Genomic DNA, 25112 nt, shown 5'->3' with positions numbered 1-25112 from the left:
AAACGGGCAAACTGCATGGATCAAGGTATGATAAGAATGCTGCTCACTGTGTCTTTTGGGGAGGGGAGGAGATCCCACCCTTTTGATCTTTTGTTCACACGCAGCTTTGATCGGATCTAACTGGAAACACTTGGGTGGAGCAGCGTCGCTGTACTTTTGCCTCTACAGAGTGCACTTTTCTAGAAGGCTACAGAAGCTGGGCAGCCTGATCTTTACATTTGTAATGTCAACTATAGTTCTTCCCTCTTACATATACTGTGTTGTGAGTCACATCGTGAAACTTCCTCCCTGCTTGCTTGTATGGAGTGCTTTGTATTCTAATTGCCTTGTTCTTCTGGCCAGAGTTCTTCAAGTCCCAGGTAGCACATTCTCTTGGCAGTGCCACAGAGCCTTAAGCCCCCACGGCCGGCAAGCTTCCAGAGACTCTGCTTCAAGGGTGGGAGACTGAGCAACTCACAGTGGACCGGGGTAGAGATTCTTTGGAGCCAAGCACTTGGTGGAGTGATGAAGGCTTAGAGCTCCATTTTCTTTAACACCACTTGGTGAAGCATTGCCAGTTTCTGTTCGAAGGTGGCACGCCAGTTTCTCTTTGAAGCAAAAAATGAATGAGAAAATAACGGAAAGAGATTCCTGGGCCCCTGCATGAAAGCAGACCAAGCCGTAACAGGGAAGAGAGAAGAGGAACCTGCTTTCAACTTCCTCAGGAACACACCTGCAGAGACTCGCCGCTTCCACCTGCCCACTTCCCTCCAGTATCACCTACTTTCTCAGCAGCAGCAAGAAAGAAGGAAGTTGCCCCGGAGTTCCTTGCTCGCCTGCTCAGCCCAAGAAAGGGCCAGTGCAAGCAGGAGGTGGGGCTGCAGTGACGGTCGCTGCTCACCGCCACAGTGGCTCAGAACCTCCGTGCCCCAGGAGGCCTTGTATCAGCTGGCCGGGTATCAGTAACAGTTCTAAGGGGAGCTTGACACTTCTGAATGTTGTATATTTATTGCTTTGTTTTAGAATTGAGAAAGCACACAGCTGTTAGGAAGCCCCCAGTACCTCTATACCACCTGAGGGTGAGGTCACAAACACAGCTCTTTAAGGAAGTTGGCTACTGTGACATCAAACCTGCCCAAGCTATGTACAAATAATTAAAAGCAGAGCATTAAGGCACATTCCTCTCTCTCCCTTCTCTTCATTCACCCCCTTCACTTGACACACACACACCCAGTACCGTTCTGTGTCCAGGAAGGTTTACATCAAGTTAATTTCTCAAGGATAAACACTAACTTACCTCTAGCCAGCAGGAAAATATAATCCTATTATACAGTATAGGGCAATAGTTCAGCATTTTAAGGGGTTGACAGACCTCTGCTTCTCTTTGCTAAAAATGGTTCTTGGGTACATTTAAATGGGTTGCCCAACCTGACTCGAAGGTTAGTTACCTGTAGAGCAGAAAAGGTTGAGCTGAGTCTTAAAATCCGTATGTGACACTAAGAGGATGTTTTGATCTCTTGTTGATTACAGAAATCTAGATGCCCCTTTTTGCAGCAGGCAAAGTACCCGAAAGAGCTGTTGGTGGGTTTGGTTCACCTTTTGGTCCATGAAGAGGAGGAGCATTTCTGAATCTGTTGTCCAAACACAAGCGCAGGAAAGACCTCTTTCTGCCCAAGACACGGGGAAACTGCTGATCTGAACAGACGATCCTGAACTAGATGGCTCGAGGGTATAGCTCAGTGGCAGAGCACCCGCTTGGCATGCAGAAGGCCCCCAGTTCTCTGGTAGTTGGTCTTGCTTGAGAGGTCAGAGAGCAGATGTGCTGAGCTAAAAATACTGATGGCCTGATCCTGCACAAAGCAGCTTTGCACAGTTAGGTGGGACAGAGTCGGTCTTGTGGCATTTCTACATTTGGTTACGTGCAGCATCTTTCATGGGATGGGGCAGGGGGGTGACTTCTCTAATACGCCAATAAACGGAGGAAAGCGCATTGAAGCCCTGCCTCCACCGCAAAGAATACAACAAAACTCACCCCCAAACAAGACCTAACGTGCATTTTTTATACTTCATAAATGAAAACAATTTTTTCCCGGACAGGCTGAGCTTTACAGAAAAAACAGCCCACATGTAAAAATAATTTTGAAAACCCAGAGTTTGCTGAATCATTTTCAGGCAAAAAGAGCTGGATCCTCCAGGAGTAATACTTCAGGAGTAAAGTCCTGGGTTCAAATCCTTCTCTGCCACAAAATTCACCTTGGACTAATCACTCACAGCCTAACCCACAGGGCTGGTGTGAAGATAAAATGGAGGAGGGGAGAGTGACGGACAACCAACCTGAACTATAGGGAGGGGGGCTGGATCAAAAAATACTGGATTGAATGCTAATACACTCTGCTCTTAGAAGAAGGTATTTCCCATTTAGCTGCGTAGGTTGATTTTTTAAAATTAAGCCACACCGCCTCATGTCTGTTTAGTTTATCAAGGTATCTTCAGACTCGCTGGTGGGGGGAGGGGCAGGAATGTTTTAAAATGGGTTGGAAGGAAAAGCCTCGTTGGCATGGGAGTGGGAAGAGAGAACAGTATTTTGCCCAAGACGTTGTGCCTAGTCTCTTAATTGCACACACAGGCCTCCCTCACATAATCCTTGACCCTGGAGCCCGTCCACAAAGCAAGCGCTGTCCGTGGGAACGGCCCACTCTGTATTCCTCCAAGCTATCCTTCCCCGTCCTCCACCTCTGTCCCTCTTCTGAAGACCGCATCGTCTTCTAGCTCGTGCGGTTCCTCCTCCTGACTCGAGAGACGCGTTGAGGGCAAGACGATCTCCGAATCCGATTGACCCACGCTGTCAGTTCTGGTCCGGGCGTCTCCCTCGCTGGCTTCGGTGTGGGGCGGTGGCGTTTCCTCGTCACTGCTGGTCTCGCTGCCTGGGGCGGCTAAGCTGATCTCCAGTTCTTCGGCATCTGCCTCGGCTCCATCTTCCTGCTCAGAATCTGAATCGATATAGTGCTCTGGGGGTCCTGCGAACAAACAGGCTCGTGTGTGAATGCAACCTGCTGGCTTCCCACCCTGCCTTCTGGAGGAATGTTAGTGAGATGGATTAACTTTGGCGCAGGAGAGAGATGGAAAAACAGACTTTTAGCCTGTCTGCTGCCACATCCATATACAGGTACAACAAGGGAACAAGTCCACGGGAAGCAAACTGCAATACTCAGCAATAAATTTACAAAAGGTATATTCAAAGTGCAAGTGCTATAAATAGTGAAAATTCATACACATTGTGAATTCATACCCATACATTCATTCCATAGACATCACAGATTTACAAGGGAAGATACGTCCATATACACTGAACAGTAGGGCTGTAACTCCATAGGTCTTTTCATGAATTCTTATATAAGGTATTGTGCAAAGACAAACAGTCCCGAGTCCTTCCAGATCAATAAGGAGCGACACAGTTGGAAATGAAAGGCAAAGTTCCAAACCACGCCCAATCTGGGGCCGGCTTCACGCTGCAGATTTCGTGATTCCTTCGTCAGGAGCGTGCAGTTCACTAAAATACAAAGTTCAAAACTGCTTTCATATCCAGAATAATTGTTCTTGTGCCATGGATTATAACAAAATAAAAATATACCTCCATCAGGTCAGGACAGAGCACAATCCAACGTTATTGCATCACCAACACTCTTGAAAGCCCATAACACGGCAGCTGTGCTTGTTCTCTTACGCAGCCAAACCGTTCAACAATTGCCCGTTACATACTATCCTGGCTGACACCACACAGCCCCTTAAAGGGACCCTGCTCACTCACCCAGATTCTCAGCACAGTCACTTTTACTGAGGGCTCAGCTGTCCCCTTAACCCTATCTCTAAAGCTAATTTCAAAGGAAACACCCAAGGGAGAGGTCATGATTAAGTCCACCTGGATGGCTTGGGTTTTGTACCTACTCCCAGGTATTTTTCTTTTCAAACAAGACTAGACCTATTCAGACTTATTCGTCAGATTAAGTTGTGGATTTTCTTTGGTGAGTCTGCTCCACGTGAGTCAGATTTCCAATTGCCCAAACGATTGAAACAGGGATCAAATTTCATGCCCCCCTGTTGTTGACCATAGAGTTGAGACCTTTGAATACATGGTCACGCGGGATATTGTTGCACTTGAGAGTAAACCCACCAAGGTCTGGCACAACTTGTTGACCATTCAAAGAACAGCTTTAAGGTCTCTCAAGAACAACAGGACCATTATAATTAAGCCGGCTGACAAGGGAGGTGGAGTAGTAGTCATGGGTCGGGAAACGTACATTGAGGAAGTTATGAGGCAATTGTTGAACGGTTTGGCTGCGTAAGAGAACAAGCACAGCTGCCGTGTTATGGGCTTTCAAGAGTGTTGGTGATGCAATAACGTTGGATTGTGCTCTGTCCTGACCTGATGGAGGTATATTTTTATTTTGTTATAATCCATGGCACAAGAACAATTATTCTGGATATGAAAGCAGTTTTGAACTTTGTATTTTAGTGAACTGCACGCTCCTGACGAAGGAATCACGAAATCTGCAGCGTGAAGCCGGCCCCAGATTGGGCGTGGTTTGGAACTTTGCCTTTCATTTCCAACTGTGTCGCTCCTTATAGATCTGGAAGGACTCGGGACTGTTTGTCTTTGCACAATACCTCGTATAAGAATTCATGAAAAGACCTATGGAGTTACAGCCCTACTGTTCAGTGTATATGGATGTATTTTCCCTTGTAAATCTGTGATGTCTATGGAATGAATGTATGGGTATGAATTCACAATGTGTATGAATTTTCACTATTTATAGCACTTGCACTTTGAATATACCTTTTGTAAATTTATTGCTGAGTATTGCAGTTTGCTTCCCGTGGACTTGTTCCCTTGTTGTACCTGTATTTGTAGGGGAGTAGCCATCTGTTTTTCCTTTGCCACATCCATATACAGCAACCCAAGTTTTTGCAGCCTTTGGTTGACTTTGCCACCAAAATCTGTACTGAACAGCAAAGGTGGGCAACACCAGGGGATGGAAATACTTGGCAGCTGCCAAGGCACAACTGTGTGTAGTGGCCCTGACTGCAGTCTGCCCTCTCTCTTTGGACACTGAAATGGACCCCCCCCCCAAACAGGGCTGGGCTGCTCCCGCCTCCTGCTGATTCCACAGGAGTGCCAACTCATCATGCATAGGCCAATCATTTGATCCACATGTTGCAGATTTGGGAGGGTGGGGTTGAGGCTGAGACAGCAACTTGCATAAGGCTATCTCAGGGTCAGTGGGATTCAAACTGGTTCAGTCTCGGCTGCTGTAACAGAGAGGTAGCAGCTCCCTCATAGAACTGCTCAGATTGGACGGGATCTAATAGGATTGCCTGACCAAAAAGTTGAAAAAAGTTCACACACACAAACCCCTCTCTCTCACCATACACTGAAAGAGAATTTAAACAATTAGCAGTGTAAAATGGGGAAAGACATGAAAATCATCAATAGTCCCTTTTTTTTAACGAGGAAAGGTTTGCTTTGCTTCCTAAAAAATGGCAAGCTGAGGCGGGTTGTCCAACGGAAGGGTGACTCTGAAAAGCTCTGGTCCGCCTCAATTATTTTTTCTCCTGATGAAAAGACTTTCAGTGGCCTCTGTCCACAGTGTCTTCTCCCACTGAACTGACTCCAGTGATCAGGTCTGCATAGAGAATGAAAATATCCCTTCTCCGAGGGCCAAATGAATCTTCCCAGCCCATCTGCAGGAGCCGTGGCTCCACCTCACCTGTGTACGAGTCGTAATCGGCATTTTCAGTCTGTTCAGGGGTCCCCACAAGATACGGGCTGCTGCTGTGTGGCTGACTGCCAGCATCTTCCTATGAATGAGAAGCAAGTTAACCAGTTAAGCCTGCCAAGGAGGAAGCCGTTGGTCAAGAGGTGCCTTCTGCGATCTCCTCCAAAGGACTGCTCACCTGGTTACCAGTTGTACCCTGCTCTGGTTCCTCTTCCAGAAATACACCATCCTCTTCAAAGATGGCTGAGTAGAAGATAATCAGGGCCTCGACGATGCGTGCCTGATGAGGGTAGTCGACCAGGGATGAGAGAGAGATGGTGGCCTCAGTGGGCCGGGGACGCATTAACGTGGGGCCAAAGACAATGCCCAGGTTGCCAGGGGACATCTTATTGTCTTGTTCTACCTCCACAATCCTAAAAAAGTACATTAATGAGAGATCCAGTTAGTGGACATAAATGCTTGGCAAGATAAGGCCCCATTGTGGTCCAAGACCTGAGCTCTTGCTTTGCCCACAGAAGGTCCCAGGTTCAATTCCCAGCATCTTCAGTTAGCAGATGCTGGGCTTGCTGGGCTGAGACCTTTGGGGAGGGGGTCACTACCCTGTTGAGGAGACAATACCGAGTTAGGTGGACCGGCCATCTGACTCAGCAGAAAGCAGCTTCCCATGTCCTCCTCCTTGCAAGAAGCTTTCTTTACCCTCGATCCAGCTATAGCCCAGTGCTGTCCACCCTGACTGGCACCCCAATGTCTGATGCCCTTCCCAACCATACCACCAGATGTCTCGCACCTGGCCTGAACCTGTATTCTCAGCTGAGCTCTGTTGCTGAGTGGCCACCCCCTCCAAGTTCATGGTCATTAACGCAACAGGGTGAAGCAGCCAACACGTCCAAGGCTCTGCTTACCCTACAATAGGAGGGCCTGGGCTTGGTTATCAATAGAGTGCACTGTGGCCAGTATCAGGACCCCGTCCTAGAAATATTCAAAAAGCCTCTTGTAGAGAGAGCCGCCCCAAACCTCCTACTTGGGCGCTGAAAAGAGCCATACCAATAGGCAGGCAGGTGTGATGCCCTCCTCTTAACTTGGTGTGTTTGAGAGCTATGCCTTCCCCGAGGCCTTGGCTGTCCAGTCCCTGGGTTCGTTCTGGGGTGTAGCCCCATCCCAGTCAGCTTAAAATATAAATCAAGTTTATTGAGTTACAGAAGTGTTGCCAAGCATAAAGCACTCAAACAGGCAACAGACATAAAACAAATAAACCTTTTTGTTGCTAACTAAAACTTAAAAGTTTGCTAACTTAAGCAACTCCAGTTGACCTTGGCTAGATGTTCATCTGACCCACCTGGTAGAGTACGTGTCCTCTCCATGCCTAGTTGGTCCAGCATGGAGGCATAATGTGGTGAAAGAATAGCGAAGGGGTTTTTGGTTCACTGAGAAGCCATCTTTTCTAGAACTCCATGTGTCACCAGGCAACTCGAAAGCCAGTTAGGGCAAAGCAGTCCATTAGCGTTGTGGTGGTGAGAACGTTCAGGGAGGACAGACAGAGCTTCTCTGAGTCAGGCCTTCAAGACCAAATCACTTGGGAGCTCAGGGCTGCTCTGCCTGCAGGTGCTTCATTAGCTTAGCTACCATTTTTAACACTAGGCCAGGGCCTGAAAACTGAAGCAAACACACTGAACCAAAGTTCTGCCATTCTTACTAAAATCTTGGCCTTAACTGGCAACTTCCTTACACCACCGTATAGTTTCTCTTCTGCAAGCCAAGGGTTCAGATATGTCCCAAATCCCCCGCTGCGTTCAATATCAATGCTCCCTCTTCGCTCCACCAAGTTTAGGAACCCAGTGGCCAGCAAGAGCTTAGCAGAGGAGCAAGTGGTTTTCTTACACAAGAATGCCCTGTACCAAGATGTGGACCATTGTCGGTGACAGAGAACAGCAGGGACTGTGGTGTTAAAAGGAAAAAGGTCGAGTTTCAACTTAAAGGCCAGGACTGGACCCTGGCGCCCTACTGGGCAAACACTGCTCTGCGTCTCACCTCCTCAGATGCTGCACAATGTACTTCAGGGTGGCCAGATTCTCCCGGGGAAGATGGCACAAGAGCTCTTTCAGCTTCGTCACCAAGGTCACCACTGTCTGGTCCGTCTCAGCCCCTTTGTCCACCAGCTCGATGGCGTTCTTGGCAGCCTTGCCCTCGGCCCCGCCCTGCAGGCTCTCCTTGGCGAAGCCCATGAGGTTGTTATATGTGCGGAAGGGCATGATGGGTTCTGGGAGCTGAGAGAAACAAAGGAAATGGCTGTTTGTTCCAATCTTTAGCGGGGAAGAAACCTGCCTGAGCCCAGTTTGCACATGTGGGAGAATGAGGTGGCAGCAAAGTGGTAGAGTCAAGAGGTGGTAGAATGGACTGCAGTACATCAGAGTCCTTTGTATAAACACTTCCTGCAACTAGAAAGCTAGCACATCAGGATGAAGGGTGACTAGCTCATCTCTTGGGTCGCAGTGCTTGTTTTCTGTTGCTTTAAGTATGATCCTACTGCAAGAGTCCCCAGCTTGGTGCCCATGGGCACCATTGCACCAGCCAATATCTTTCCTGGTGCCTGCCATGTGTTTTTAGAAAGTGGGTGGGGCCAGATGGGGCTTTTGCCAAGTACGGCTTCACTCTGAGTGGCCATTGGAGGTTTGATTGGCTGTGCAGATTTTTAAAAACATTGCTTTGGCAAAAGCTGCTACCACAGCACAAGGATATTCACCGTGTGACTTAAGGTAAGCTGTGGTGGCCATTTTGTGGCTGGCTCCGCCTCCTGTGGCAGCCATTTTGTGGCTGTGCCCACCACACTGTGTCAGAATTCCAAAAGTCTAATCAAAATGAGGCTCCCTCAGGAACAAGCCTACCAAAAGTGCCCGCAGGCTCAAAAAGGCTGGGGACCCCTGTCCTACTGCGTAGCTCTATGTTATTTAATACATCAGTCTTAGAATTGTTCATGCTCTGTTTCAGCATTTCTCCATACTCCATACTCAATTTCTGCTGATACTATGTCTGTGCATATTCGCATTTATGTCTCCTGTTGCATCGTTTATTGAAATGACCTTGAAATTGACTGTCCTGATCTCTCACTATTTAATCCACTTTGCATCTCCGTGAGAAAGGCAGACTGTTCATGACATACATACATAATCAATACCAGGGCTTTTTTTTTCTGGGAAAAGAGGCGGTGGAACTCAGTGGGTTGCCCTCGGAGAAAATGGTCACATGGCTGGTGGCCCCGCCCCCTGATCTCCAGACAGAGGGGAGTTGAGATAGCTCAGCGGCGCGGAGGGCAATCTAAACTCCCCTGTCTGGAGATCAGGGGGCGGGGCCACCAGCCATGTGACCCTTTTCAAGCGGTTCCGGAACTCCATTCCACTGTGTTCCCGCTGAAAAAAAGCCCTGATCAATACGTTTAACACAGGAGAGCATTCCAAAACACGATCCTCTGCTTTCAGTCTGAACTGGCGCAATCCATTTGACCATCTCAATTTTTTGCCACCGCATTTTCCCACTAGTTCTGCTGGTGCAGACCATGGTTCCCTCTGGTCCAGACCATGGTTCCCTCTAGCCCAGCATCCTGCATCTAGTCCACTGCATCCAGCTGTAGGCAGTCAGATGCCACAGAGAACCCTCAGGCAACAGCGCCTGCTGGCTGCATCCTGTCCCGCATCTGATAGAGGAATTCTGCCTCTGAACTGGGCGTTTAAACGAAATCTGAGTGGAGCGTTTGGATCATCTTTTCTCCACTGTTCCGGATACAACAATAGCAATAAGAAGAAGGACAACAAAATTTGTGAATGACCATTTAAGACTTTGGGACAGTGCTTGCATAGTTGCCTTCTCCGAAGTTATCATCTTTGCATGTTAAGTGTCTTTGATACATGCTGGAACTTTGTAATACATGTATAACTATTATGTACTGTAATATTTGTATATTGAATCTATATGAACCGTGACAAAACCATATTAATTAGCACTTGAGCACTTTAAATGTAATGTATACGGTGCAGAGTATTTTTCTCCCGCGGGAATTTTCCTCCTTTGCTACATTGTTCCATCTTCTGGCAGTGAGTTCCAGAGGTCAACTCCTTACGTGAAAGGAGCCTTAACTTGCTTGCAATGTACATCTAGCCTTACGTGTCTCTTTCCATCTACCTTCTCACTAGTCCAGAGTCTACTTTTTTTTTTAAAAAAAAAGTTTTTCTGAACGTAATCCCCTCCACTCAAATATTTTTGCAATTCCATGCAGGGAAGGTGCTCCAAATCCTTTGTTTCTCCCAGTTGCCCCTTTCCCAGCCTGAGATGTCCAATCCATTTTTGCCATCCTCACCTGTCTCAGGTAGAGCTTCAGAACATTGCTGATGTCATGGGGAGAAGCCTGGGAGAGCTCCACCAGCTCTTTCCCATTCTCAAAGGCTTGGCATAGTTTCTCCACTCGAGTTTTGACTCCATTGACACGGTAGATGCCCTGCAGGAAAAGAAGGGACATGGGGGAAAAAGAGCCCATTGATTAAAAAAAAAACGCATTTATTTTTCAGCCCAAACCTTTGGGGCTGAGACCTACGTTTGCCCATTTGAGGCCAGATGTTCTGGGTGGGTTAAGCTCCCCTGAAGGGTCAGGTACACACAGGGCTTTTTTTCAGCTGGAACGCAGGGGAACGGAGTTCCGGAACCTCTTGAAAATGGTCACATGGCTGGTGGCCCCGCCCCCTGATCTCCAGACAGAGGGGAGTTTAGATTGCCCTCCACGCCACTCAGCAGCATGGAGGGCAATCTCGACTCCCCTCTGTCTGGAGATCAGGGGGCGGGGCCACCTGCCATGTGACCATTTTCTCCAAGGGCAACCCACTGAGTTCCACCACCTCTTTTCCCAGAAAAAAAGCCCTGGGTACATAGATTGGGAAGGTGCTCTTAGGCACTGCCACTTGCCCTGGAGAAGCCTTTTGTCTGCTGAGGCTGGTTGGCCAGCTGCAGCCATTTGCAGAGAAAGCTGTCTTAGCCAGTCACATGTGCCTTAGACACCGCCAGATTAGATTACTGTAACACACAGTACAGGAGGCTGCCCTCGGAGAGTATTCAGAAAGTACAAGAGACTCTTCATGGCGACACACCACAACAGAAAAAGGAAAGGGTACAAAAGCACCAGAGGTCTGTAACAAATATATATAAAGGCCCATATAATACAAAATCACAAATAGGAAAAATATATGTTTATAATTACAAAATTGCAAAAAACATCATAGAAACATCACGGCCATCTGACAGCAATGCTCATTCTGTGAACCTGGGCAGATCGTGAGAGGGAGGGCAGGAAGGGCAGGTTACCTCAGTGCTTAGTTCTTGTGGCATCTTCTTGCATGGCCAGGGTCAGGCCGATTGCAAATTTTGCCGTCTTTTGGGCATGGAACAGGGGTCACTGGGTGGGGGAGGTATTTTGGAATTTCCTACATTTTGCAGAGGGTTGGACTAGATGACCCTAAAGGACCCCCTGTGATTCTATGATTCTTTTGGAGCAAGGGTGAGTTTGCTGAAGCGCCTTGGGGTCTTCCTCTCTGGGGATCTGAAGCAGGATTGCAGGGTCTGCTGCCCGAGAAGAATCCTTCCTTGTCTCTGCTTTATGCTCTGTTTGTATATTTGTAAATAAAGCATCTAATACAAAAATGTCTGCTGTGCTCTCTGATCTGAAAGAAACAAAACCCAGAAATGCTACCACTGAAACTTTGCCCTGCCTGGGAAAGTGAGAAGCCCCTAATAAAATTTATAAGAGAGAGAAAAAGCGTATAAAGCCAGAGATCCCCACAAGACGCAGCCGCATTGCTGGTGTCTCACCTTTGTTTTCAGTGCCCGCTTCTCAATCTCGCAGATGCACTTCTTGATGATAAAGGGGATGGCATCAGAGCTGGCATGGGAGGCCTGCAGAAAGTCCTGGCCAAAGAGCTGCAGCTTGCCTTGGAGCTTCTTGTGCCCGCACTGGATGGCTAGCGTCTCCAGGCATTTTTTGTGGCAGGACAAGCAACACTAGAAAAGACGCAAAGGAATGAGAAGTTGAAGGAGCCGCAGGGCAGATGGTGTAATTCCAGGGCGACCCACCAGGGGGCGCTGTTCCATTAAGAAGCAATTTTTAGAGGCCTGCCCAAACCGGCAAACAGCAGTTGCAGGTAAAAAGACATGTGCGGGGGGGGGGGGGGGAAGGAAAGTTTTGACAGCGGCAGCTTTCCCCTCTGTATTTCTGCCTGCGCTTAGAAATAAATCATTTGACTTTTGGGATGGCAAAAAAAGGGAATCCTTCCTGGTACCTTTGATTGGAGGCTGCTCCATTCAGTGTTTCAGATCTCTATCGGGAGCAGCTCGACTGAGTAATACCTTGGAGGTGGCTTTGGCCTCATAGGTCTCATTTAGATTTATTATTTACTGAGACACAAACCAGCTTACAAAGCCATTCTTTCCTCTTCCACTGCAACAACCTTGCGAGGTAGGTTTAGCTGAGAGAGAGCAAGCTTTCTTGGCAGAGTGGGGGATTCAAAACTGGGTCTCCCAAGTCCTAACTTGACCCTCTAACCACTACACAATGCTGCCTCTTTGGGGTCCTCTTGTGGGTCGCTGGATTACACAGGCTTAGATGGGTCGTTGGTCTGAACCAGCATGGGCTGCTCTTATGTTTTCACAACACTCACCAATGTCTGTGACCTGTGGCCAAAATGTCTTTCTTACCTCTTCGCATTCCGCTCCTTGGAAATAAACATAGCTATTGCATTCCCGGCATTTGGCGGGAGTCCGCAGTTTCCGCAGCCGATGGGTCCGAGCAGCTTTCGATAAACCAACATTTCGGAAAGGGCCAGTGGACGAGGCCATTTCTGGGGCTGTGACAGCCAGTCCTGGCAGGGAGAGACAAAAAAGTCACAAAAACTAATTTCTCATCAATAAACTGGCAGGCCATTGTGGGAGCTGTGTTTTTAGTTGCAGGGTTTGGACACTGGAGAACATTTTATTCCTTTGTTACTCCACTGGGATTTTTGCCAAAAATACAAGTGGGAACAGGCAGAGGTAACAGAACCTACAGAGGAGGCAAGACTTGGAGCAAGAGTAGAAAAGTCACTCAAGGCAAGCATTTGTGTGCCTGTCCACCCTACAGCTACCAACACAAACTGCCTCAATTATAATGTAAAGCGACATTGTAATGCAAATATTCTGCCACCAGGTGCAGCTGTTGTGCTTTGCGGTCTCTGTGCATAATGAAGCGAACAGTGGATGCTTTTCCTCAATTCTTACAGTCATACTAGGCCAGTTTATCAAGTCCAGTCGCTCACCCACACTTTCCATTCCTCTCAGCAGTCTCTGACCCTTCTTGTCCCAACATTAATACCCCAGAGCAACTGAACACCTTCCTTGCCTCCTTCACGGACCCTCTCCCCATCGACTGGCCCTTCTCCACCACCCTTCTGGCACTAGCACGTGCTCTGTGCCAACAAAGGCAAGTTATTATTTTTCCCTTGGCCAGGGGATCGTGTTCTGTTGGAAGATGAGAATTTCTGGGATGCACCCAAGGAAATGCCCTGCAGTAAGAGAGATCCCATCCATGATGGTGGAGAGGAGGAAACTGCACTCTACGGGCAGAAATCCTTGTACTTATGGAAATGCCAGTCTGAATCCATGCCTACATAATGAGTACAAACCCAGGGATCAGGGCTTTTTTTCTGTGGAAAGAGGTGGTGGAACTCAGTGGGTTGCCCTCGGAGAAAATGGTCACATGGCCGGTGGCCCCGCCCCCTGATCTCCAGACAGAGGGGAGTTGAGATTGCCCTCCGCGCCGCTCTGCGGTGCGGAGGGCAATCTCTACTCCCCTCTGTCTGGAGATCAGGGGGCGGGGCCACCGGCCATGTGACCATTTTCAAGAGGTTCTGGAACTCCGTTCCCCCGCGTTCCTGCTGAAAAAAAGCCCTGCCAGGGATGCTTTCCTGAGGAAGGGTGGGATACAAACGAGTATATTCAAGGAATACTTGCCTACTTTAAAAAGAATGACAACACAAGAGCATCAAGAAGTTCTAAACTCATGCTAAAGAGCTCCGGCATTGGCTGGACCACCCATGCACGTGATGGAAGATGTCCTGCAAGAATTAATTTAGGGACCAGGGAGGAACACCACAAGACACGCTCAAGTTCCGAGGGGCAGGGTGCAGGTCAGCTACCTGAGCTCGTGGAATGGGCCTTCAAGTTGCTTTTGGTCTCCGTGATGGATGTTGGCCAGGACTTGTGCACCTGATGGCCCCGCCCACCTAAGGAGCCAATCAGAGGACAGGTTTAGTGGCCATGCAGCTGGGTGGGATGCTTTCTGTTGTGGCGCTGGACCTCTGCCAGGGGCTTTTGTCGAGAACCCGAGGGAGCTGCGATCCCACGGCTGGGCCAAGGCACACTAGCACAGTGGTCTTCAGCTTATCATCCAGACCTTCAGGGGGGTCATGGAGCCCCTACAGAGCTGCCGTTGGGGCGGGTGCCTTTTGGAAGGACCTACTGCATCGGAAGGAGCAAGGGTATGGTTGCCAACTCTGGGTTGGGAAATGCCTGGGGAGGAACCTCAGCAGGGAATGATGCCATAAAGTCCACTCTCCAAAACAACCATTTTCTCCAGGAGTTTGGAGATCAGACTCCTGGACCCATCTTGAGGTTGGCAACTCTTGCCTGTGTTCCTGGGCCCAGAATGCAACTGTGACAGCCATTTGCAACACAGGGATGTGCCAAGCCTGGGGAATCCAAATGCCGTGTTCTTAACCTGCCCACCCAGGACTTTGCAGCCCCCTTCCTATGTCACCTGCAGCATCTTCAACACCAAAGAATCTCTTTCTCTCTCTCTCTCTAAAATTCCACCCTTCCTCTAAAGAGCTCAACAGGTTCTCTGTATTTTTTCAACATGCATGAGACTTCAAAGGGGAATCACCCCATTTTACAGGCGCCTCTAAATTCAAGGCCCCTTTGTACATCGGGCGCCAAATCAGTGTCCCATAGGCTCAGCTTTATCCTGCCCTTTTAGAATAACTTCTGCATTTCCTCACATTTCTATTCCACTCATCTTTCAAAGCACGCCATTTTCTCCTCCTCTCTTTTATCCTCACAATAACCTTTTGGAATAGGGCAGGTTGCTAATCCCAGGTCACTCAGTAAGCCTCAGGGCTGAGCAGAATTTGGACCCTGGCCTTCCTGGACCAAGTCTAGTACTGCATTGCCCTGGATCTTAACAGGATTCTGATGCAAAAGTACAGAATTTGGCATGTGGATTTAGGTTTCCTTTTTTTCCTCCTGAAAAGCTTTCTGCTCTGTTATGGACAGCGGATTTTAACTGGAAAATGCCTGAGCAAAATTTGGCAAGATCTTAGAATCTGGACCAAGGGACAGAATTAACTCCCCATGGCCTTTTGGGCTCAGCAAGTGCAGCGGTCCTCCCCTACAGCCATATCCGGTCCCTCTATTCTCGCTTTACTCCCCCCTCCCAAAATGACAAGTTTGTGACGGCCACGGCAACTGGAGTTCTGGCGCCTTCTCAAAAGGGCATGGGAGGGGGTCAATTTGGTGAACTGCAAAGAAGTGAAGTGACACACAATTTCTTCTTGTATTGTTCCTTTCCCCATATTGGGGAAAGGAACACTTTGCCCTCCAATTGGAGGGCAAAGTGTGTGGAGGCCAAATTGCCAAAACCCACAGACTTCATAATTGCCTTTTGTGATGGCCTTTAATGATCAGAACCAGGGCTCATTTCGAGGGGGAATGCACAGGAATGCAGTTCCGGCAGTTCCTTAAAGAGGTCACATGTCAGGTGGCCCCGCCCACCTGACTCTCGGCCATTTTGGGCCTCTTTTCAGCCATTTTCAGCCCCTTTTGCTATTTTGGGCCCAATTTCGGCCCTGAATGGCCAGGATTGGGCCCAAAACAGCCAGAATAGGTGATGTCAGGGGGTGTGGCATATGCAAATCAGTTTTACCAATGACACACTTCCGGTGATGGGAAGAGGCGTGGCATATGCTAATGAGTTATGCTAATGAGTTCCTCCAGCTGTTTTTCTACAAAATGGCCCCTGATCAGAACAATCAACTGTACATGCTAGGGGGTGAGGGAACCTCCCCTTGTAAATCCCCCGAAAACCTACAGAGGGAATTAGAACAATAAGCATGCACCATCCTGGCACAGGGTTTACAGAACCAAGGTTCCCCTGGCCCAGGATTTTATATTTTGGGAGGAGGCCTTGAATGAAACACCCCCGGTGATGCAGATGTGCCTCCCTCCACAGTCGTGGCTGGCAACGGCTCACCTCGTCGCTCAACGGGGGCTGACCCACTCTGCAGGGTTGCCGTTGAGTCCCCTTCGGAGGCTGCGTCTTTTTCAGCGGTCTCTGAGCCACTGGCCACTGCAAGTTCGCTGGTGCTGGAGCTGCCTTTCCGCACTCGAGGAAGCGGAGACCTGGAACACAGGGGACGACACAGAAGGTCAGCAGAGGCCACAGAAAGGCTCCGTGTCTAATCCTTTGTGAAAGGAGGCAGGGCCACCTGCCCCCACATCCACCAATCCACTGGTGCAAACCACAGGAAAAGGTGACCCGAGTCAATTAACCTGGCCACATAGGGGAGGGGAGGGGAGACAGTATACATTGACAACCAGGGGGGTGTAGTGGTTAGTCTTGTACTAGGATCTGAGCACTTTGCGTTCAAACCCCTACTGTGCCATGGAGGCTTTCTGGGTGACTTTGGGCTAGTCACACCCTCTCAGCCTAACCTACATCACGGGTTATGATACACACTTATGAGCAAACCGTGCATACTGTCCTGGTCTCCTTCGAGGAAAAGTGGGGCAAAAATTTGCCAGATGCTTGTCTATCTCATCTCAAAAAAAGATACCACAGAGCTGCCAAAAGATCATCAAAACAATCAAAGGTGAGTTCCATGGTACAGTGGAATTTGAACTCCGGTCTCCTCCAGCCCTTAAGTATTATGCCCAGAGATTCTTGATCTTTTTCTGAAAATGAGAGTCATGCAAGGAATAACATCTACCAATCATTTTATTCCCCTTCCTGCAAGGCCGCAAATATGGTTCTTCCTCTTCTACTTTATCCTCATAACAACCCTGTGAGGTAGGCTAGGTGGAGAGAAATAGAATAATGACTCCAGTTTCACCCACTGAGCAGGAGCTTGAGTGCAGGCCTCCCTTGACCTATTCCAACCAAAAGGCAGTATTACACAGCTTGGGGATTCAGAAGCCCGTTGTGAACGAACGCAAGCCACGCAGGGCAAGAGGGCTGGATCAATGACTGATGCATGAGAGCCTAGACGGGTGCCTAAAACTTACCCATTGTGTGCCATGTAGGGTTCAAAGTCATAGAGGGTCTCCGGTTCATCTCCTCTCTGCAGCCGCTTGGCATGGGAGGCATACTGCTGCCCGGGGTCATAGAGTTTGCTGCTCTCACACAACGTCTGGAAGTGGACGGGCAGAGGAGCCGTCTGGATGTGCATGATTTGGTAGAAGGCTATGGTGGCCTGGAATCCAGACATGGGGAAAGGACAGTAAGAGGAGGAAGAAAGAGCTTGGAGATAAAACAGAGATTTACAGGCCCGGGAGAAATGAACGGCTGCCTTGAGCCCAGCATCCAAAAGGTTCAGTAGCGCAAGCAGAGCTTTGTGCATCCCATAACGGGGTGAGAAAAATCTGCAGGATGTCGGGTAGGTGCAGCATTCTGCTACCTGAGAATCTCAAGCTTCATTAAGGGAGCAATTTTCTAGGTGAGCCTGATCTCGTCGGATCTCAGAAGCTAAGCACGGTCAGTAATTGGATGGGAGACTTCCAAGGAAGACCAGAGATGCAGAGGCTGGCAATGGCAAACCACCTCTGTTAGCCTCTTGCCATGAAACCCCACCAGGAGTCATCATAAGCCAGCTATGACTTGAGGGCACACTCCACTCCATGGATAGCAAGGTTTGCTTGATTGTATGGGACATGGACTGAAATTGCAGACAAAGTCAAGAAAAGAAGATGTTGCATATTATGCAACTTGCATAACTGATACAAAATGCAGAACTGAACTTTTCTTGCTGCAGAATCTTGACTATGAGCCAAAACACACGTTAGGAAATACCTAGGTTCAGCACGTGTTCTCTTACCTCAAGGTTTGCCGGGATCTGTAGGCGTCCTGGAAGCTTAAAGATCTGTAGGCGTCCTGGAAGCTTAAAGTCCTGGAAGCTTAAAGGATCTGTAGGCGTCCTGGAAGCTTAAAGGCGCCCTGGAAGCTTAAAGCTTAAAATACAGGCGCTCTGTAAATGCTAAACTTTAAGCTTCCAGGACGCCTACAGATCCCGGCAAACCTTGAGGTAAGAGAACACGTGCTGAACCTAGGTATTTCTTAACGTGTGTTTTGGCTCTTAATCAACACATAATTTCAATATGTTTAAAAAGCATAGAGCAGACAACCTTTCATTTCTGAGCGGATCCACAGAAGGTGGTACACTGAAATTTGTTCTCCCTGCTCCTGTATCATCAGGGCTTGCTACAGTGTAAAAGCCATTTTGGCTAAATGGATCCTCCAGGTTCCGAGGCAGTGTACCAGCTGCAATAACAGAGGGAGGCGAGGGTGGAGAAGCCACCTTCCCGTCACGCAGACAAACCAGAAGGAGCGTCCGGACCTGCCTCCAGGAAAGATGAGCCAGACTCACCAATTTGATGACTTGGTCGCTCTGTTTAACCACCTCGTGGATCTGCCGAAGGGCATTCACCTTGGTATCCTCCAACTCTTGCTTCTGGGTATTGGCGTCTGCAATGCACGTCCGATACGTTGCCATGGCCTCGTCCGCCTAGAATCAACAGGAAGTTACAAGGCTCGAGAGGCGGAGGGCACACAAATAGGGCACAGAAGCACTCAGCATGGGAGAACTCTTCAGCGACAAACGATGCAGTTCCCTTTGTCTCGGTATCAAGATCGGCAGCGTTCAGACATTTATTGTAATCGGGGCTTTTTTTCTGGGGAAAGAGGTGGTGGAACTCAGTGGTGGAACTCAGGACTGCACAATGACGTCAGTTTGGGTCGGCTGGAACGAGGAGGGGGGAGTTTTTTAAAGTTTAAATTGCCCTTGGTGAAAATGGTCACATGGCTGGTGGCCCCGCCCCCTGATCTCCAGACAGAGGGGAGTTTAGATTGCCCTCCACGCCGCCGAGCAATCTAAACTCCCCTCTGTCTGGAGATCAGGGGGCGGGGCCACCGGCCATGTGACCATTTTCAAGAGGTGCCAGAACTCTGTTCCACCGCGTTCCAGCTGAAAAAAAGCCCTGATTGTAATGTCTGTGTGCAGGTGGTCTAACCAGATGGGGTTTCTTGGCTTGCACCAAGTTAGGGAGAAGTCAGACCATTTGATAAATTCTAATTTCATTTTACCGGGTTTTGCACCATGCTAGCTGAGTTCCGACAGGCTCTCTTCTGTAGCCAAACTGATTTTGGAATCCCTACTTAAAAAAAAAAAGCTCTGTTTGACTCACAACGGGCACGCCCATAGTGATGCTCTCTTATCATACACTTTTTATTCCAGAAATCATCATCTGTCCCGTGCTTGCTTAATTCAGCAGTGAGGTGCGTATGAAGCATGACTTCCTATTTGCGGAACACAGATCTGGTCATAAACCAGGAGGGCGTGAGCCATTTGTGGCCCCAACACTAATATGGGCTACCTGAAACCAGCTTTCTGCCCTCAGTTCTGTCAGCGGGAGGTTTTCAAATCCAGATCAATTTTCCCTGCCTATGCTTTGCTCCTCAGCCCTTTCCTCCTGGCATCTCCGGCCCACCTTATTCCTGGCTTCATCTTCCAGACGCCGCCTCTTGTCCAAGGCCTTGGTGGCTGCCGTGCTGCTGGCTACCTGCTGCTCCTCTTCTGCTTTGACTGTCCCGGATTTTGCCTTCTCAAGGTCCTCTGAGCGCTGCATATACATCTGCTTAGCTTTGCGCAGGTTGCTCTCAGCCTCTTGCTGCAGGGGAACACAGCCACAGCCCTCACTGACTGGTAACTGATGGCCAATCTTCCTCCCTGCTGCCATCCATTGCCGCAATTCTTACACTTCACTGCCTCATTTGCTGCCCCCTTTGCTCGAAGTGCCTTGCCACTGGCACTGAAGCCTCACCCTCTCACAGACTGCAACCCGGCCTGCCTTGCAGGCCTGTTGAATGAACTGCCAAGCAAATGTCTGCAAATTTCTACATTACAAAACTCTATGCGGAGGGGTCTTTTTTATAGTGAAAGGAGCTGGTTGCCCCTCCCCACTTCCCCAGTTTCCTCCCACCTCCAGATCCCAGCCCCCTTGCAAGCCAACAGAAGGTCCTGGTTTCATACCAACTTCCTTTGCGCCCGGTGCCACTGTTCTTTGATCTCTTTGCGTCGCTTTTCATGTTCAAGACGTCTTGTTGTCAATGGCTGGGGAGGAGGGAAGAGGAGAAATGCAAATAAGAAAGAAGGCAGTCTTCTTTCCAACAGCCCTGTCTGATGGTCAGGTATTTCAGAGGTGGGCCAAAGAAATTCTTGATGTGACACATGACCTCACATGACCAGCTAAGAGTCTCTCTACACAAGACATCTTACACAGAGACGGTCTGTGTAAATCGCACCAGGAAGACGCTGTTATCCGGGAGTTTTGCACAAATCGCCCAAAACTCCCGGATCGATTTGTGCAAAACTCCTGGATAACAGTGTCTTCCTGGCGCGATTTCACGCAAGAAGACGGTGTCTTCCGGGTCTTTCACGCGATGTTCCGCAGGTAGGTAAGACATGTGGAAACAGCCAGTATCGTAGAATCCAGGCCTTGTGCTCTAACTACTACACAACATTGCACAGGCAATTCCCTCCTCCCTGGCACTTTTACCTGCAAGAAGGTTTCCATTCGCAAATTGTTGTTGGCTTGCAAGCAGGTCATGCTATATTCCAAGTCTTGCTCCAGTGCCAGCGAATAGATAGACAGCAGAGGCATATCCCGCTGAGAAGTTGGCAACAAAGCACAGTCAAGTCACACAGGGGAAGCTGCCCTTTAAAAACACTTACCAGTTTCCTCCTACCTTTCCTCCAAGGAGCACATGGCTGCTAGCATGCACCCCCATTTTATTGTTACAACAACCCTGTAAGGTAGGTCGCTAGACTGAGAGCGACTGATCCAAGGTCACTCAGTGAGCTTCATGGATTTGAACTGGATCTCCCCATGTCTTGTCTACTGCTCCAACCACTACAACTCAAGCAAGGCGGCCAACCAGCGAACCAGCTTCTTCCCCCCTCCATTTAGAATTCTCTGCAATGCTTTCGCCTCTCCTGGTTGCCTACAGTTTGACACATCTGGCCTGTGGTCTATTCATGACAGAGCCACTGCCAAGATGCCAGAGAGGTGGTATGGTGTAATGGTTAGAGCGTTAGGCAAGGACTCAGGAGACGGGAGGTCAAAATCTTACCGAATCACAAGCCCCAGGGAGTGACTTTGGGCCGCTTGCGCTCTCTCTTTCTTACAGCCTAACCAACCTCACAGGGTTACTGTAAAAATACAGTGGCAAAGGACATAACCAATTAGGCTGCCCTGAGCTCTTCAGAGGAAGGGTAGGATAAATATATATTTATATGTATTGACAGACGTTCTTTGTTGTTGAAGATGCCGTGGAAGACACTGGGAGGAGGTCACAAAGTCCTGGGTGGGCAGGTTAAAAGAAGTCTCTGGGATTCCCCAGGTCTGCCATTAGGATTACCAATCTCCAGGTGGTGGCTAGAGACCTCCCAGAATTACAGTTGATCTCCAGGTGACAGAGATCAGCTACCCTTAGGGTTGCCAGCCTCCAGGTGGTAGCTGGAGATCTCCTGGAATGACAACTGATCTCCAGGTGACAGAGATCCATTCCCCTGGAAAAATGGCTGCTTTGAAGGGTGAACTCTATGGAATTATACCCCACTGAGGCCCCTCCCCAAACCCCACTCTTTTCAGGCTCCACCCCCCAAATCTCCAGGAATTTCCCAACCTGGACTTGACAACCGTTGCTACCCTGGAGAAAATGGCTGCTTCGGAGGGTGGGCTCCACAGTGTTACAGCCTGCTGATGTCCCTCCCCTCGCCAACCCCACCCTTCCCAAGCTCCACCCCAAACCTCCAAGAATTTCCCAACCTGGAGTTGGCAACTCTGACACAGGCCTACCTCCTGAGTGATCGGCAGCTTGCAAGTATTCACCATCTTATGAATTCCTTTGGCAAATTCTATTTCTGGAAAGGAAAATTGAAAAAAAGACACACTTGTCAGATGAGGCAAGAGACCTGGAAAAAAACCCACGAGATTCTGTAGTTCCAAGGTTTATAAAGTTAGGCAGGGCCCAGAGACAGCAGGTGAAAAGAATTTCTTTCCGTACTGTCCAAAAGCAAAAGCCATGTAATTCCTTTTAGCGAGAAGTAACCAAAAAGAACTCAAAACGGTTGGCAAGCTTTTGAATTCTCCAGAAGTCTGCAGTAGCAGCACAGCGGGGGAGGGGTTGGTGATGCCTCTAGGGGTGAGGCCTCCTAACAGGCAGAGAGCGGGCGGGACATGTCATTTTCAGTATTGGGGGTGAATTTCAGGCGATGCGCAACTTGTAGGGTTGCCAGCTCTAGGATGGGAAATTCCTGGAAATTTAGGGGTGCAGTCTAAGAAAAGTGGGGTTTGGGGAGGGGAAGTACCTCAGCTAGGGTTGCCAGCCTCCAGGTGGTGGCTGGAGATCTCCCGGAATTACAACTGATCTCCAGGCCGCAGAGATCAGTTCCCCTGGAGAAAATGGCTGCTTTGGAGGGTGGACTCTATGGCATTATACCCCATTGAGGCCCCTCCCCTCCCCAAATTCCACTGTTTCCAGGCTCCACCCCCGAAATCTCCAGGAATTTCCCAACCTGGACCTGGCAACCCTAACCTCAGCAGGACATAACACCATACAGCCCACCATTTTCTCCAGAGGAACCGATCGCTGTAATCTGGAGATCAGTTGCAATTCTAGGAGATCTCCAGGCCCCCCCTGGAGGTTGGCAGCCATTTGCATAAGGTAAAGAGTTAACAGTAGCCCAACTGAACAGTGTTACCTTGTGCTGAGGCACAAACCCCTCAGCGCTCCCTCTTCATAGGTTCTCCCCACCTCTAATTGCCAAATCCCTCTTTTTATCAATTGGATCCAGGCAGGGCTTTTTTTCTGGGAAAAGAGGTGGTGGCACTCAGTGGGTTGCCCTCGGCGAAAATAGACACATGGCCGGTGGCCCCGCCCCCTGATCTCCAGACAGAGATCTCCAGGCAGAGCGGCACAGAGGGCAATCTCAACTCCCCTCTGCCTGGAGATCAGGGGGCGGGGCCACCAGCCATGTGACCATTTTCAAGAGGTTCCGGAACTCCGTTCCCCTGCGTTCCCCCTGAAAAAAAGCCCTGGACCCAGGTATTCTCAAAGAAGAAAGACAGTAAATTGCCAGTAGCTGCACTGGTCCAAAGCAAAATCCAAACACTTTCCTGCTCTCTCTACTACTAGAAGCAGCTCATTTGGTGGTGGATTTAGGCTGACCAAAGAGAGGACTTGGCCTGAAGATCTCTTTGCCTCGAGATGGGGTGGTGACTGGAACCTCCACGTACAGAGGTAGTGAATCTGTACTTTACCAGTTGCTAAAGTGAACTACAGGGGAGGGCTTCATGCCCTGCGTAGGCTTCTCAGATGGCCACTGGCCATCTAGCAGGGGCTCAATTTATATTTCAAATCAAGATGCATTAGACCAAAACTTGAATTTGCTGTTAGACAGCCATCATAGATGTTCTCTTCTGTTTTGATCACAACTTCATTATTGTTTCATATTTTTAGGAGCTTTCAGTTAGTATTTTGCCTACTTATTTCACTCATTTTCTGTCAATGACATCCTAAAAAGTTTACAAATATGTTTTTCAAGGGAAATAATACATTACAGTTTCCAAAAAGAGTCCTGTAAAGAATTGTCGAAGGGGCTTAGCCCAATATTTCAGCGGGATATTGATATTATTTATACTCTCAGCATTTTACTTATTTTATCCACTTATGTCTTTATGAAGCAATCGGAGTTTTGAGTTTTAGAGTCCACTGAAAAAGACTGTTTAATTAAAACACGTTTGCTCTCTATGATTTTTTTATTTGAATGTTTCTCTATTTTGGTCTGTCTGACTTTGAATGATGCATTACTTAATTTATATCTTGTGAAATTTATTAAAGGACAGTTGTTCTAACATGATTATACATTTTGGTAATAAATTTTGTTGGTTCCTCAAATCTTTGAGTTTTTTTATGGATCATAGGGAAGGTGGAACATTCTTCATGGAAAATGGGATGCCTCAACCCCCCACCACAGTGCGGCAAGGCCCCGCGGCCTGTCCTCCTCCTTTGGCTCACCCAGAGTAGTCCTCTTATCTAAGTAGGCAATGAGATTCTTCATGTACTTGGAGATATTCTTGGCATACTGGAGGGCAACTTCCACCCCACCCTCAGTCTTCTGAAGAAGGATATCCACTTCTTCTACTGACAGACAGTCTGCAAGACACAGAGGATAACCGGAGAAGCGGGGTAAGAAATAAACACAGGGGCTTCTTTACTCTCTGCAACTCTTTCAATACAGCAGTGTTCCCAACCAGGGCCGTTTCCACACGGCTTACCTCTGCCCGTAATGACCCGGTAGATCACACAAAAAACGCGGAAGATCGTGTTTTCTCGCGCAAGATTTGTGTGACGTCATGTGATGTCGTGCAAATCTCGCGCGAGAAACATGATCTTCCGTGTTTTTTTGCGCGATCTACCGGGTCGTTACGGGTAGAGGTATGCCGTGTGGAAACGGCCCAGGGTTCCAGCAAACCCTGGCGTTTGGTAGGGCATCATCAGGGGTTCCATAAGAAATCATGGAATAAATGAATAATGATTTTGACATACCGTCAAGACATCCAAATATACAAGCCCAAATATCACACTGAAAGTAAACCTTGTATTTACCTTAGATGCAAACTTTATTTTGATGTTTAAGTAAACTTAATCTTGATTTGATATTTTGATATTTGAAAAGAAAGATTAGATATACTAAACAATAAAAAATACTAAACAATAAAAAAGGAAAAATGCTTTACTTTCCTTCTTACAATGTAAGCTGGTTTTTATTGGGGCAGAGCATTAGGTGGTGCAACCAGCACTGCATAATGCAGCAATGTTACTTCCAATAATGCAACCTGGAGTGATGTTTCAATGTCACACAATGCTAATTCCATCCCTACCTCCCAACTCCATTTTGCTCCTGATGAACCTGAGGCTAGGGGAAGAGGTCTCCAGGAAAAGCAGGAGACCTGGCAACA

At 48.5% G+C, this 25112-nt stretch overlaps 1 protein-coding gene across 4 annotated transcripts in view; it reads right to left on the bottom strand.

The window, feature by feature from the left end:
* Positions 1 to 971: 971 nt before the first annotated feature.
* The window catches only part of ARHGAP45 (Rho GTPase activating protein 45), a 57916-nt gene continuing 33775 nt past the window's right edge, over positions 972 to 25112 (bottom strand). For 2 of the 4 annotated variants that reach the window (XM_054979796.1, XM_054979795.1), the window contains exons 7-22: positions 24169 to 24306; positions 21948 to 22012; positions 20646 to 20756; positions 20120 to 20200; positions 19578 to 19757; positions 18458 to 18595; positions 17100 to 17287; positions 16069 to 16217; positions 13958 to 14044; positions 12483 to 12646; positions 11601 to 11789; positions 10102 to 10239; positions 7782 to 8017; positions 5932 to 6166; positions 5745 to 5835; positions 972 to 2996 (exon numbers count right to left, since the gene is read on the bottom strand). In XM_054979796.1, coding sequence (XP_054835771.1) covers positions 2692 to 2996; positions 5745 to 5835; positions 5932 to 6166; positions 7782 to 8017; positions 10102 to 10239; positions 11601 to 11789; positions 12483 to 12646; positions 13958 to 14044; positions 16069 to 16217; positions 17100 to 17287; positions 18458 to 18595; positions 19578 to 19757; positions 20120 to 20200; positions 20646 to 20756; positions 21948 to 22012; positions 24169 to 24306 — 2495 coding nt within the window. In that variant the 3' untranslated portion in view covers positions 972 to 2691. The remainder of the gene's footprint in view (positions 2997 to 5744; positions 5836 to 5931; positions 6167 to 7781; positions 8018 to 10101; positions 10240 to 11600; positions 11790 to 12482; positions 12647 to 13957; positions 14045 to 16068; positions 16218 to 17099; positions 17288 to 18457; positions 18596 to 19577; positions 19758 to 20119; positions 20201 to 20645; positions 20757 to 21947; positions 22013 to 24168; positions 24307 to 25112) is intronic. The other 2 variants (XM_054979797.1, XM_054979798.1) reach the window with 2 other exon arrangements.

The sequence above is a fragment of the Eublepharis macularius genome, chromosome 5 (assembly GCF_028583425.1).
Source record: "Eublepharis macularius isolate TG4126 chromosome 5, MPM_Emac_v1.0, whole genome shotgun sequence".
Classification (NCBI taxonomy): domain Eukaryota; kingdom Metazoa; phylum Chordata; class Lepidosauria; order Squamata; family Eublepharidae; genus Eublepharis; species Eublepharis macularius.
This window is presented reverse-complemented; position numbering and strand designations above follow the sequence as displayed.